This window comes from Myotis daubentonii, chromosome 1 (genome assembly GCF_963259705.1).
Source record: "Myotis daubentonii chromosome 1, mMyoDau2.1, whole genome shotgun sequence".
Classification (NCBI taxonomy): domain Eukaryota; kingdom Metazoa; phylum Chordata; class Mammalia; order Chiroptera; family Vespertilionidae; genus Myotis; species Myotis daubentonii.
In genome coordinates, this window is record NC_081840.1 from 134,375,616 (window position 1) to 134,389,738 (window position 14,123).

Here is a 14,123-nt window from a genome sequence, read left to right on the forward strand (position 1 = left end):
GCTAATATCTGCTCATATAACAAAACAAAAGCAGAATGACAAAGGGGAGAAAGCAAGAATTTAAAATATAGTCAAATTAAAAAGGAAGCACTTTGAGTCCAAACAGAAGGATTCTGTTTCTGTGGGACCTCATCTCTGAATGTTATGTTTTCCCTTGAAAAAAGCAGCCTTGAGACTCTGTGTCATAATCAGAAAAAAAGAGACTGCTGTGTGTCTGAACCGGTTTTTCAGGAGGTGTAGTTACCATATTTTATAGAGTGAATTATCCAACCATTGAGGGAATTTATTTTTGCCTTCCACAGTGCCCAGTACTTATTAAATGGTCAGTAAATATTGGTTGAATAAATAACAATGATGGAGTCTATGTTATAGGTACTGATAACACCTAAAGTAATCCTCTCTATATATTTTCTTCATTACATAGTTTACCTGTCAAACTTTTATTAGATTATGTCATCTTTGATGACAAGTAGAAGCAAAATGACCAAGGCTCCCTAGTTTCAAAAAGAACAATATCTCACTTGGATTAAATTGTTAATGAATAGTATCATATGAGCTCCCCAATTCTTTGATAACGTTACAACAGAGAAGGGGTTCATGAGAAGTGTTAATTATAGTTTTTCAAGGAGAATGAAAAGTAATAGCTGGTTTTGTAACTTTGAAACAGAAAGTATATCTCCCAAGATTTATAAGAAACAATAGGGAGGGCTCCTGGGAAACTTCCATGACGCTGTGAACAAATGTGTGTCCTCAAACTTGTTCTGGGGGTATGCTGGTGCTCCATTTCTTTAGACATCTCCATGACATGTGTTACATATGCAGTTGGTATAGCCACCTTGAGCCTTTCCTTTTTTATTTATTTTTTTGTTTTGTTAATCCTTACCGAAGACATTTTGCCATTGATTTTGAGGGAGAGAGAGAAAAAGATAGAGGGAGACAGAGAGACATCGATGTGGAGACACATCGATTGGTTGCCTCCTGCACATGCCCTGACCAAGGCCCAGGGATGGAACCTGCAACCCAGGTATGTGCCTTTGACTGGAAATTGAACCCATGACCCCTCAGTGTGCAGGCCTATGCTCTAACCATTGAGATACACTGGCCAGGGCATTGCACCTTTTCTTAAGGAGAGAATACAAAGTATGGCGAATGAGTAGTTTCCATGTTCTGGTCTTACACACTTGGAGGAAAGGAGAATTGAGAAGATTATATTTAACACCAAAGTAGTGTGGGATATTTTTAATTATGGAAAAGCTACTTGAGACAGTTAAATGTAATATTCAACAACATTTTTCAACAGGTGCAGTTTTGGTATCATTTGTCTCAGCATTCACATCTCTCGGTTTTTACAAGAACATCACTGGATGGAAATTTGCAAAAGCAGGGTGATCTAATTGGAACCTCCAAATTTCAATGGAGACAAGCAAAAATCAATCTCTATGCAAAGACTGGAGAATCTAGTTTGCCTTTTCAGGTAAGCACATACAAATTAATAAAACTCAGCTGAAGATTCCTATTTGATGTTAATCTTCTCAACCATTAGCACATATATCCCTTTGACATCAATAAAGCAAGCACGTTCACAATCAGGAATGAGTAGAGAGGTTATTTTGACTAAGTGCTCAAGAGTTATCTGTGGGAGCATAGCAAAGATGGAGTTAAGAATTTAATAAAATGGCAGAGATTAGAGTAATTTATGAGGAAAATGTCCTTTGTGTGTGTGTGTGTGTGTGTGTGTGTGTGTGTGTGTGTAATTGTGGATGGTGGATTATCTGAGATAGTGAAAAAACCTTACTTGAGCTATATTCACATTTAATCCTGTTGCTCTATTCCTGTTGCCCATTAATATTGAAGATTTTTATTAATCTTTGATGTCATTTTCTTGGTTAATAATAAAAGAAGGCAACTGCAGCTTATCAAATAAGTACCCCAACTTTCACCCCCTGAACATGGCTCCCTTCTGGATGATGTTTGAAATGAGTTATTTTTGAAACTAGATTTAGTAACTAAGTAGACTGTAGTGGGAAATGCACTGCCTTCATAGTCAGGTGGTTTGAGTTCTGATCGCTGCTCAGTTCATTGTTACCTAAGTGACTATGCATGTTACATCTTTGAGCTTCCAATTTCCCAGTCGGTGAAATCCCAGTGGTATTCAAAACAACACTTTAGGGGATTCTGAATAATAGAGAAAAAGTTGCCACAAACAGTAGTGGCTGTGAACAGGCTCTGGAGCCTGGGGTTCAAATCCAGGTGTAGAATCATAGGGATGTTGCTTAATCCCTCTGCCTTTCTGTTTCTTCCTCTGTAAGTGTGTGTGTGGGGGGGTATGTGAGAAGGTTATTGTTAGGGTGTTAGGGGCCCATGATATATAGCACACCTCATTTGGTCCTCGTTTTGAATCGAGAGAAATATAAAAGTCAAACAAATAGCAAAATATTTTAGAGAAGATGGCTTTAGATTCTGCAGCCATATATTTAAAGTAATATTTCACCTCAGAATAAATAGATTCACTCAGAGAACAACCAACTCTGCTAGAGAAGGACTAGACTCACACGTTGGGGGACACCTTTTATCATTATCCAGGGATAATATCAGAGAGCCTTCCTCCTGAAGACGGGTTGGCTCACAAAAGAGGGTTGAATGAGAGACACAGAGGATGAGTTGAGAACACCCAGCTTATTCTTTTACATCACTGGTTAGGTACATCTTCCTCCTCCCAGGGGAAAGGGTAAGGGTCAGTAACAGCGGTGCTGCTTCAGGGAAGTCCCTGCCCACGGAAGCAGGAGGAATAGGGAATAGAATGGATTGCTATTAATATTATACATCAGAGTTATTGTGGAGATTAAATGATTTATGATTTATACATGTAAAGCACGTGGAAGAAATCTGGCATAGAGTAAACAGAGACAGTTAGCTATTACTGTTGTTGTGGTTATTACCTGGACATTGTCTGGGAATAATAGACATTCTGTAAATGTTAGTATTCCTTATTTAGAGGACTGTCCTGTTGACCAGAAATCTAGGCTCAATGATTAGAGGCTTTTTCACGCGGTTCTCAGGGATTATATATATGATTCCACTCCCAAATCTAATGGACAAAAACACTATGAATCCATTAACTTTTAATTGAAAACATTTTATAAAGGCCAGTCATGGAATCATTTTCATGTCAATGTCTGTTACATGTGACAGGACTAATAAAATCAGAACAATTTGAAACCTTGTCTCATTTACTTGTATTCTATATAAAATTTTAAAATTAGGCCTACTTTTAGTTAGAATGAAACCATTAAGATCATTCAGAGTCTGTTGTTCATTGACATTATTGGGAAGAAAACAGAATGTCCTTTTCTACACAAAAATATCTTCACATGAATTTTTATAGCAGCTTTATTCATAATTGTCAAAAGATGGAGGTAACCAAGATGTCCTTGAGTAAGTGAATGGAATGGATAAATAAACTGTGATACATCCAGATAATGAAATACTATTCAGTGTTAAATACAAACGAACCATGGAAAGACATGGAGGAACTCTAAAATGAGTATTGCTAAGCAAAAGAAGCCAATGTGAAAAGGCTGTAAACTGTGATTCCAACTATATTACAACCTGGAAAAGGAAAAACTCTGAAGACAATAAAAACATCAGTGGTTGCCAGGGGTTGGGGGAGGCAGGGAAAGACAAGAGGGTTTTTAGGGCAAAGAAAACATTTTGACAATATAATGGTAGATACATGTCTTACATACATTGGTTCAAACACATGGAACCATAAAGTAAACTATGGACTTTGTGTGGTTATGATATGTAAATGTAAGTTTACCAATTGTAACAAGTGCCCCACTCTGGTGGGGGATGTTGATAATGGGGGAGACTGTGCATAGGTGGGGGCAGGAGGCATATGGAAACTCTGTACCTTCCCCTCAGTTTTGCAGTGAACCTAAAATTGCTCTAAAAGTCTTAATAATATAATAAAAAACAAAACAAAACAAAAACCAGAATGTCCTGTTAGTACTAGTTATTTGAGAAATATTATGAGTTGAGACCAAAGCCATTCCTTTCTAAGCCTGGAGGCACTCATTAACCTATCATTGTCATTGAGGAGTGTCAGCATTGTGTAGTGTTTTTTCTCTTCAATATTTCTTTAGGATTTTGGTTTTCGTTTTGGTCTGTTTTGCAGTACAAATTGAGACTACTCTTTATTATCTGGGAAATATTAAGTAGTTTGTAGAGTCATTAGTGATTTGATAGGATTTTATAATTGGATAGCAACATATTTGTGATGTTTTCCAGAGCAGGCTTGTCCAACTGCTCTCCTTTCTCCTTTTATCACCCTCCACGGGGGCTCAGCACCACATGTTGGCTATTCTCTCTACCCAGTTGGGGCCTCCCATTCATCACTAATCACCTTCAGCTTGATTGTGATGTCCTTCAAAGGGAGGGAATGGTCTTGATTCTTGCTAAGCCTCAGCCATGTTTAATTCACCCCTGAGAAGGTAAGAGTTTTGTCTCTGCCTCTGCTCCTTCTTATTCCTATTGCTTGGCTATATTAAAGGTTTGTTTTAGAGACTACAGGTGAGTAAAAAGAAAAACAAGAAAATCTCCATTAGTTTTCTATTATGAAACCCATTACAGGATAATCAGCCACAATTTAGAAAATTAAAATTTGGAAGGCAGTATGTGAAAAATGAATTTAGAGGCAAAACTTAACCTGACCAGAACTATGTGAGGTATTAGGCAGTTCTTTTAGTGATGGGTTTGATTTACAGCGCTGCCTCCAAGCTTCCTCAGGAAATCATGTAATACATCCCATATGTATTAGATTAACAGCCTCAACTCTGAACTATTCAAATTTCAAAACCCAGCTGGCCCCAAAGACTTTAGATAAGATATCATGGGCCTGTGTTAACAGTCTGGTGTGAATCAGTCCAGATTTTATACACAGAAACACATGCAGAGACAAAAATACACAATACATAAATATGCACAGTCACACACATATACATACAGTATTATTTAATACATAATAATATAAATATCATTAAATATTTCAAACAAATAGAAGACACAGAGTGAGGCAAATACCCATGTACTCACATGTCAGAATTAACTAATGTTAACATTTTCTTTGCTTATAATGCTAATGTTTGTTTGCCCATTAAGATGCAACTTTGTCCTCTTTGTACCTCTTTTTATCCCATTTCTTATCCTCTGTCGGGAAAAAAAAGCTAATGTTATGTTTGTTTTAACCTGATTTCTCTAAGTATATATTCAAAAAACATGGAAATATGCATGAGGATTCTAGCTAGGCTCTACTTCATTCTTTTATCAACAACAAAAGATACTATACTTACAAATAGTTAATCTAGCTTTTAAATATTTGAATATTTAAAGTTTATCTTCTTGGAAATAGTCATTTTGGGCACTTTAAATTTAGTGGACTGAATCTTTTAAAGGCAACCTTAGTCATCGCCTGGCCATCAGTTCAATGTGACTAAACTCTGAACATATTTATACAACATAATCCAATCCAATACAAATATTGGAAAGGAGAAAGGCATTCGACTCTATGACCTCTGTATTCCCTTGTAGCCATGAAAACCTGTTTCACTGTGGTCCTTTTGATGTCTCATGTGCTAGTAGACATCACAACAGAGTGCAGTTTGCTTTGATTTCCTTAGGAAATGAGCACCCTGGTCAGGTAGGGCTTTCATGCTGGAGGGACAGGATTAGGCTTATGCTTATTCCGTGAGAACAGCAAATTAACAACTGTTCAATATTCTCTCCATTTCCTGTATAGTTTTTACAGGAAGCATGTAAGTCAAATAGTTAATAGTATTCTTTCCCATACGTTTTAGCTTGGCCTGTTCACATGATATATTCAGCTTTTTACACAAATTTATTAATTTAATTTAAAATTTCCCCTCTAACTGCTGTTCTTAGTTTTAATAACTAAAGTTGACACTTTTTCTGAGTACTGGCCATTGATTTTCAGTTGATCAACTTTCTCTGAGTTTCCTATTAAAATATAATTGTGTCATATTTTAGATTTCATTTTAAAATGACCCTTTCGTGAAATTTTCTACAGTGATTGATATCATGTTCACTCTTTATCAGAGTCAATGATAGAAATCAATAACAATTTCCTGACATTATTGGAAGATTCAGTAAGATTTATAATACAAAGGAGAAAGCTGGACTAGTCGCTGTAAAATTGCTATGTCCTCAGCCTTCTTAATATAGGGCTTTCTTAAATCTGTTTTGCCAGGTAGTTTTGTTCTGCAGCATTTACTTAAGACTGACTATCTCCTTATTTCATTATAGTGATGCAATATAGCATAATCATTAAATGGCTCAGGTTCTGTATTTTTCTTACTAGATGTCTGACCTCCAACCAATTACTTCAACTCTCTAAGCTTCTGTTTCCTTTGCTTTAAAATGAAGACAAAAACAGCATCATCTTTCATAGGGTTAAGACAAGTGAACATGCCTGGTGTTTAAGAAAGCTCTAAATAAAAGTCAGCTCTTGCTCTTATTATTGATACCACCATCATTCAAAAATTACTATATTTCAATTTCTCTTCTAATATCTTTCTGCTTTCTCCTTTGCCTCCTAGACTTGTATTTATTGTTCTTGCTATTCATTTTTAAAACATCAAAGAAACAACATCTAAATGTGCTAGTTAAGTGTTTTTCTGGAAAAGCTTCCCTTAGTTTTGCAGGTGTAAAAAGTAATCCCTTGATTATAAACATCATTTACAAATTGTGGTTCTTGGAAGCAAAAACAAGAAATGATTTTGCTCATTCAGGGAATAAATTAATTAATTAAAACAAATTTCAACAAGATCCTGAGAAATAGTTTTAGAAGGGAAAGACATCTACATACAATTTAAAGATTAAGTTTTCAAATTGCCTTGAAAATCTTATGAAATGAGGTTTTCAATCTTTCTTCATCCATGGTTGAACACTTCTCTGAGCAAATCTCTCACTTACTGATTATTAATAGTTACTGTCTTTCCCAAAGGGAGCTGCATTGGGTTATAAAGATATCAGCTTGAATAAAACAACCAATAAAAAGTGGGCATAACTAAGATGATTTTGAAATCATCAGATGAGATTTTAATTAATGGTGGATCATATTTTTTATTTCATAGTCCTAAATTTAATTATATAGAAGTTAACAAGAAGAGGTGTAGATCACTTAATGCCATTTTTATTTGTTTTGAAAGTTGTTTTATGCTTACATTTTAATAAGAATATCTAAAAGAGTCTAGTGGTTTTCTTCAGGCAAAATGATAAAACCATATTTTAAGACTTACCCCACAAGTACACTTCAACTCATCCCATGACTCACTCCATTCAAAGAATAGGATCATGCACCTCTCCAAGAGAACAGAAAATTGCCCACATATTCCGTATTTTATCCAGCTTTTCTTTGGGCAGTGCAGGACTTCAAATATGGTCATCAACAAATGCTTATCTAATAAGCCTGAAGAATTAAGCATTTATATTCTAATTGACTTCAACCAGAATGTATTATGATAATGAATAAAATGAAAATTCTTCCAAAATTAAAGTTTTCCAAAATAAATTACAATAACTTAATGGTGTTAACCATAAAATATTTCACAATTGCAACACCTGTATTTCATTTGTTAAAATTCATCTTTAAAACCTGTTATTAATTCCTGCCTCTTGAATGAAGGCCAAATTTCACAGTTGGCTAAGACTGTACAGAAACCAATTTTAATCAGAATTTTTAAAATTATATACAGCTTATTATATAGTATCAAAAATTATACACTCCTAACCACAATCACCTCCCATCATAATCTTTATCTTGAGTTAACTATCGACACTAATTTATTTTTACTTCTATATCCTTTCTATTTATGTAATACTAGAGGCCCGGTGCACGAAATTCATGCACTGTGGGGTGGGGGTCCCTCAGCCCAGCCTGCCCCCTCTCACAGTCCGGGAGCCCTCAGGGGATCTCCTACTATGTACAGTGTGTGTGTGTGTGTGTGTGTGTGTGTGTGTGTGTATGTCCGTCCACTGGGGGCCTGCCCCTAGTCGTGCTGTGGAGGCTTGGAGCAGGTGCCCCAAGTGTGTGTGTATGTGTGTGTGTGTGTGTCCTCTGGGGGCCTGCCCAGCCATGCTGCGGTGGCTCAGAGCAGGTGCCCTGTGTGTGTGTGTGTGTGTGTGTCGGTGTGTGTCTGTGTGTGTGTGTCTGCTAGGGGCCTCCCCCCAGCCACCCCCGGAGGCTCAGAGCAGGCGCCCCCCTGTGTTGATCTCTCAGGCTCCGGGCTGCGCCTGCTTGTTGTTCTCTCAGGCTCGGGGCCACACCCAGCCTCTTCTCCTGAGCCTGTTCTGACTGTTATGAGGAGTCCTGATCTCATTTGCATATTACATATATATATGATGTGTGTACCATGTATATCTAGAAACCCAAGCCATTGTGTATTTTTAGCCTATTAGTATTATTACTGGCAATATGAGCTCTTGGTTATTAACTTTTCACAGGAAAGATTTCACAATAAGTCTAGGTGATTTTGAGAGTACATGTTAAAGCTGGGGAGAGAGAAACAAAGGAAAGGCTTAAGATAGAAGAGGCAATATTATATCAGTAGGAGTGAGCTAGGCAGAGCTGCCTTGCATCTTTGGAAAGAAACTCACAGGGTAGAAGAAGTGAGCCAGCTGGGCTGTGTGGACTCATGAAACAAATTACAGGGGCAAAGTAAGGGCCCTTGGGAAAAAAAAGCAAAGATACATTCCTTAGGAAAGAAGGGGAAAGAAGAAAGCATGCTCTAAGAGAGAGAGTGTGTGCACTAGGTCCTTGGTCTTAAGGGTTTTTATTTGTTTTCTAAAGGCAGGAATTTTAGGGGAGTTCTTAGGGAAGGATCTCAATAGAATATTCATAATTTTCCAGGTGTGCCCTTTCAGGTGTCTACTGATTGGTTGGCACCAGGGCAAGTGGTCATTAGTCATCGCAGCTGGTCCTGATGTCAGCCATGGCTCTCTTCATCTAGTTTTGTTGCTTTTCTGGGCCTGGAGCTGAAACACAAATGAGGCCTAGATGTTATCCCTAGTTTAACCAAAACTCTATCTCTGTAGCCAATAGACCTGGGACTTTGTTCCTAAGATTATTTGATGCTGATCAGAACCTAATTGTCATGAGGGCTTAAGACTTTAGCCAGTGATTCTGCAAGGGAGATGGAGGCAGGTGAGTCAGGGTGCTGGATAGGGCCAGTTTGAGTTAGCCATCTGTCTCAGTTTCTCCATTCCACTTGCCAATAAATTTTTCTTGCTTCTTACTATCCTGACTCAGTATCATACTATAACATTTTTTTGTAATTTTTTTTTTTTACTCAGAAACACATATTGAATGTCTTTCCATATTAGCACATAGAGATAGATTAATTTTAACTGGCATAATAACCTATGGTTTATATCACCATTAATTTATTGACTCACATTTGAATTACTCCTATTCATTTGTTACCAAAACCAGCATTGAAATAAACATTCCTGCACAGGCTTTCATGTGTATGCCTATGAGTGTCTCTCTAGCATAAAGGCTGAAAAGCAGGATTAATTTTTGTAGGCTATGCAATTTTTCTTCAAATTGATGCCATTCAATTGCTCTCCAATTCATGCAATCCATCCTTTCCATCTATTAATGAATTAAAAATGTTTTTGTTAATTTCAGGGATAGGAAGGGCAAAGGAGAGAGATAGAAACATCAATGATGAGGGAGGATCACTGATCAACTGCCTCTAACGGCCCCCATGGGGGATCAAGCCTGCAACTTGTGCATGTTCCCTGACCAGGAATCTAGCCCTGACCTCCTGGTTCACAGGTCGACACTCAACCACTGAGCAACACTGGCCAGGTTTCAATTAATTTTTTGTTCTCTTAAAATCTGATTCTCCTATATACAGGACGGAAAAATTTTCTTTATCCATTTTAGACCTCCTCAGACATGACTGGGTCCAAAAATTAAACTGACAATGCAGATTAACTGGGGGGAGAGTGTATAAAATTATTTAATGTGAGTTTTATGTGACATATGAGCCGTCATAAGGACATGAAGCCACCGTGAAAAACTCAACCTGAATATTTTCATGTGGGGTTCAATGAATACAATAGGGCAAGGAGCAGGAGGGAAGTATAGTAATCTAGGTGACATTTAACAAGGCTGTTCATTCAGATTCCCCTCTTTGTCCTTTGTCTTCAGAGATAAGGATAATCCTTCCCTCCAGGTATAGGGAGGGCACCTTTCATATGAGCTTACTATGATCTGCTTCAAGGGAAGATCAAAAAGTTCATCCTGTAGAAATAGTGTGGTGTCCCCAGGACTGGTAACAGTGAGCCTCCATTAGTAACTGTAAACCTGAAGGAGCAGGAGGAGAACAGGCTACGGCAGACAGAGGGGTCCTTCTGACAGGAGCTGAGGTCTTCACTTGAGTGATGGACCCTCCAAGGGGCTCTGGGGGAATAAATACCTAGATCTCCCATTTCTCCATCTCTTGCCAGGATGCTCCAATGACTGCTGAGTTTTGTGAAAGAAAAAAATTTTCTGACTTTTTAAAATGGTAAGGAAGACTTACTCAGGATTCTTGCAATAGACATTAAGACTATTCACAATATGGGAGAGAGATCAGGCTCAACTCTGAATATAGCAAACACAGTTGAGGATTCATAGCCAAGGAGCAGAATGAAAGGTGGGGAGGTCATTGGGTGGAATATGACTTAAGAGGAGACATGGGGGTTGGGGGGGGGGCGGTGTGTGTGTGTGGGGGAAGGGGGTGGGGGGGAGGTTCTTGCTGAACCTACCTAATTGGATTCTTGCTGAATACAGGCTAGGAATCATACATCAAAGGTGGAAATGAGGAACTTGATCAGATAATGAGAGTGATCAGATATTAAGAATGGGGGATTCTCTTCAAACTGACTTTGCAGGATTCTTGCTAAAACTGGGCTATGCAAGCCCAGCAAGGACAGGGGCCAAGACTGGAACCTAGTCCAAAAGAGGGCTCAAGCTTTGCTCAGTGGCAATATGAGGTTTATCAAAGGCGCGATTATTGCTAATTGAAAACTTTTCCCAATACCCCACTGTGACGACTTTAAATATAGTTGGAAAAACACCCACAAAAAAACAAACAAAAAAATAAAAGAGGGCTCAAAGAAACCTGACTAAGGTTTGATCCAGAAGAGAGTCTTTTGCCCCTACAGGACAGCATGTGAGACAGAGAGGAGCATGAAGGAAGACTTAGAGGGAATTGGAGGGGCCAACTGATGAATTAATTATCTTTCAGTAGATCAATGAACTACTGACTTCCTTATAAAGGGGTAAAGTGAAATTTGATCAACATCTGTTGTTTTGAAAGTTATAATGGGAGGTAACAGATCATAAAGATATGTGTGCCTGAGTAAACTAGCCCTCAGAGTTATACATGAACATGGGGACTCATGAATTATGATGCAGTATACTTTGAATTTCTGAGTAAATCTAGAAGATGAGCCTCAAATAAAAGTTGATCCTGCACATGACATTTCTCCAATTCCTTCAGCTTGAAATATCCAATACACCAAGTTGCCATATTTTGGGGTAGTGTCTCAAACCCCATCATTCTATAATACCCAAAGTTTCCAAATATACCATACATGTTCACATGTCCTTGCTTTTGTTTGTAATGTTAGTAGTTTCTCAATGTAACAAAATCTTAAGCAGCAATTATAATAGGTTTAAATTATTACTTCTTTGCCAAATCTTTTTTCATCTTGCCTCATATTCTTGGCAGAGAAATAATGAAGTCCTTTACTTGAATTATCCTAGTATATTATACATATCTCTTGGATAGCACTTCTGGTATAGGTTAGTTGTTAATGTATCATAGGAAGTAAATTGTAAGATCTTTGGGGTGAGAGATCCTCCCTGATAAGATGGAGATGCACTTATAAGCTGTGTCCTTGACTGGTGGTCCTACTATTGAAAGCAATTTTAGGGGTAAAATGGGCAGTTTTAGGAATTGGGGGTCCTAATGACTAGATGAGGACTGCCTAGATGAGGGCTTGGGGCTGCCAAAAGGGATACATTCACAGAGAAAAAAATAAGAGGTGTCATAGGATAAGGGGAGAGGAAGACATCCATTCACAGAAGATAGGGAAAAGCTGAGGGGTACGGGAGAAAGAGGAAACAAACTTTCACAGAGGATAGGGAAATGCTGACAAATGAAAGAAAGAGGAAAAAGATTTTCACAGGAGATAGAGAATCCTCCCACTGAAGGGGGAGAGAAAAAGGGGAGCACCACATGGGTTTTGAGCTTTGAAGCTAATATTCTACCAATTGGAAAGCAGGATGAAGAAACAAAGGACAGCAGCTTTTATAAATCTCAGAGAAAAGGAGCTTAGGGGGTTACCCCCTTTGGGACCCCCTCCCTACATGGGAGTCTGTACTTGTTTCCAATAAATTTCCACCCTTTTCATCTACCACCTTTGTCCATGGCTTCATTCTTTGAATCCATCTGGACAAGAACCCGGGAAAGAAACCACCCTTGCATCCTGCTCAGGAAAATCCACCTGACTCAGTATGTTTCCTTAAGACTCCAGATATAATTTCTTTCTTTTATTTTTTATTAAGATTATAGAATAACACCGAAAAATGTGATTAGCAAGAAAAATAAATTATATCAGTCATTATTCAGAACGTCAGAATAAGTTAAACTTTAATAGATGCTTTAGCATATGAATATTACTAACCACTATATAGGGTTATAGATTGTATGCTTCACCTCACTAAGTAAATTATGTATATGTATACATACTACCTATAAGCATTTAAATATTCTTATATGAAAATGAATCATGCTTTTCAGCAGACACATTACAAATGAATTCATATCTCAATTAAATTGAGTTGTAAGCCACACAGTTGATTATCCCAAAGAGCTCATTTTCAATGCACATGGCTCTTAATAGCTCCAGTGGGAAGGCAATCCTTCAGTACTGATGAATGTTATAACTTTGAATTGAAACAAGGGTACCTAAAGTACTAAGGTTACATAAAATGCTGTCAAAATAGTTATGACTATTAATTTATCATTTGAATGTTCTGGTCAAAACAATTTTCTAAAATTAGATTGGGAGATGTGATAGATGCAAATGAGCCTCTCTCTACACAAAGACATTTGTTTTTATGGTATATTTTTAATAATTTATCTTTCTGTAATTATAGCTAATTTTAGAAGCTACTCTTTTATCATCAAATGCTTCCGTTGCCCTAGATGACATCAGTATATCCCAGGGATGTGGAATTTCATATATGTCACTGCCAGGTACTAGCATAGTGAACAAAGGTAAGTTTTTCTCATGGTCATTGCAATTTTAAACTTTGAAATAATTAGTTCTTGATATCAAAATATAAAATACATTAAAGTCCTTCAATAATATAACTCACTAATACCTAATGCCAGATGTGGGTTAAATCACATGTCCTTGAAAACTAAAATATATATTTTTAAATTTAATTTTATTTAAAAAATGTTTTTATTGATGAGAGAGAGAGAGAGAGAGAGAGACATCAACCAGTTGCCTCTTGAATACACCCCTCCGAGGGATCGAGCCCACAACCTGGTATGTGCCCTGATCAGGAATCGAACCAGCGATGTGCAGTGCACAGGACAGTGCTCAACTAACTGAACCACAGGCTAGGGCTCTTTTTTAAAAAAAAATTAAATTTATTGGGGGTGACATTGATTAACAGCATTATATAAGTTTCAAGTATGTAGTTCTACAATATACCAAATGCATATTGCACTGCATGCTCACCATCTTCCATCACCATATATTTAACCCACTTTACCCTTTTCTATCTCTTCCTACCTCCCTGCCCTGTAGTAATTACCATAGTGTTGTCTGTGTTTATAAGTTTCTTGTTTGTTTGTTTTATTTGTTCATTTGTTGCTTTCTGTTTTATATCACACATGAGTGAAATCATATGGTTTCTTGTCCTTCTATGTCTGATTTATTTTGCTCAGTATAATGATCTCAAGATCCATCCATATTGTCACAGTTGGCAATATTTCATCCTTTCTTATGGCTGTGTAGTATTCCATTGTAAATAT

General features: G+C 37.4%; 1 protein-coding gene across 1 annotated transcript in view; it reads left to right on the forward strand.

Moving 5' to 3' along the window:
• MALRD1 (MAM and LDL receptor class A domain containing 1) overlaps window positions 1-14,123 on the forward strand; it is a 629,377-nt gene that overhangs the window by 95,522 nt on the left and 519,732 nt on the right. Inside the window, exons 13-14 of the mRNA XM_059660668.1 lie at window positions 1,301-1,474; window positions 13,235-13,355. Of these exons, the coding sequence (XP_059516651.1) occupies window positions 1,301-1,474; window positions 13,235-13,355 (295 nt within the window). The remainder of the gene's footprint in view (window positions 1-1,300; window positions 1,475-13,234; window positions 13,356-14,123) is intronic.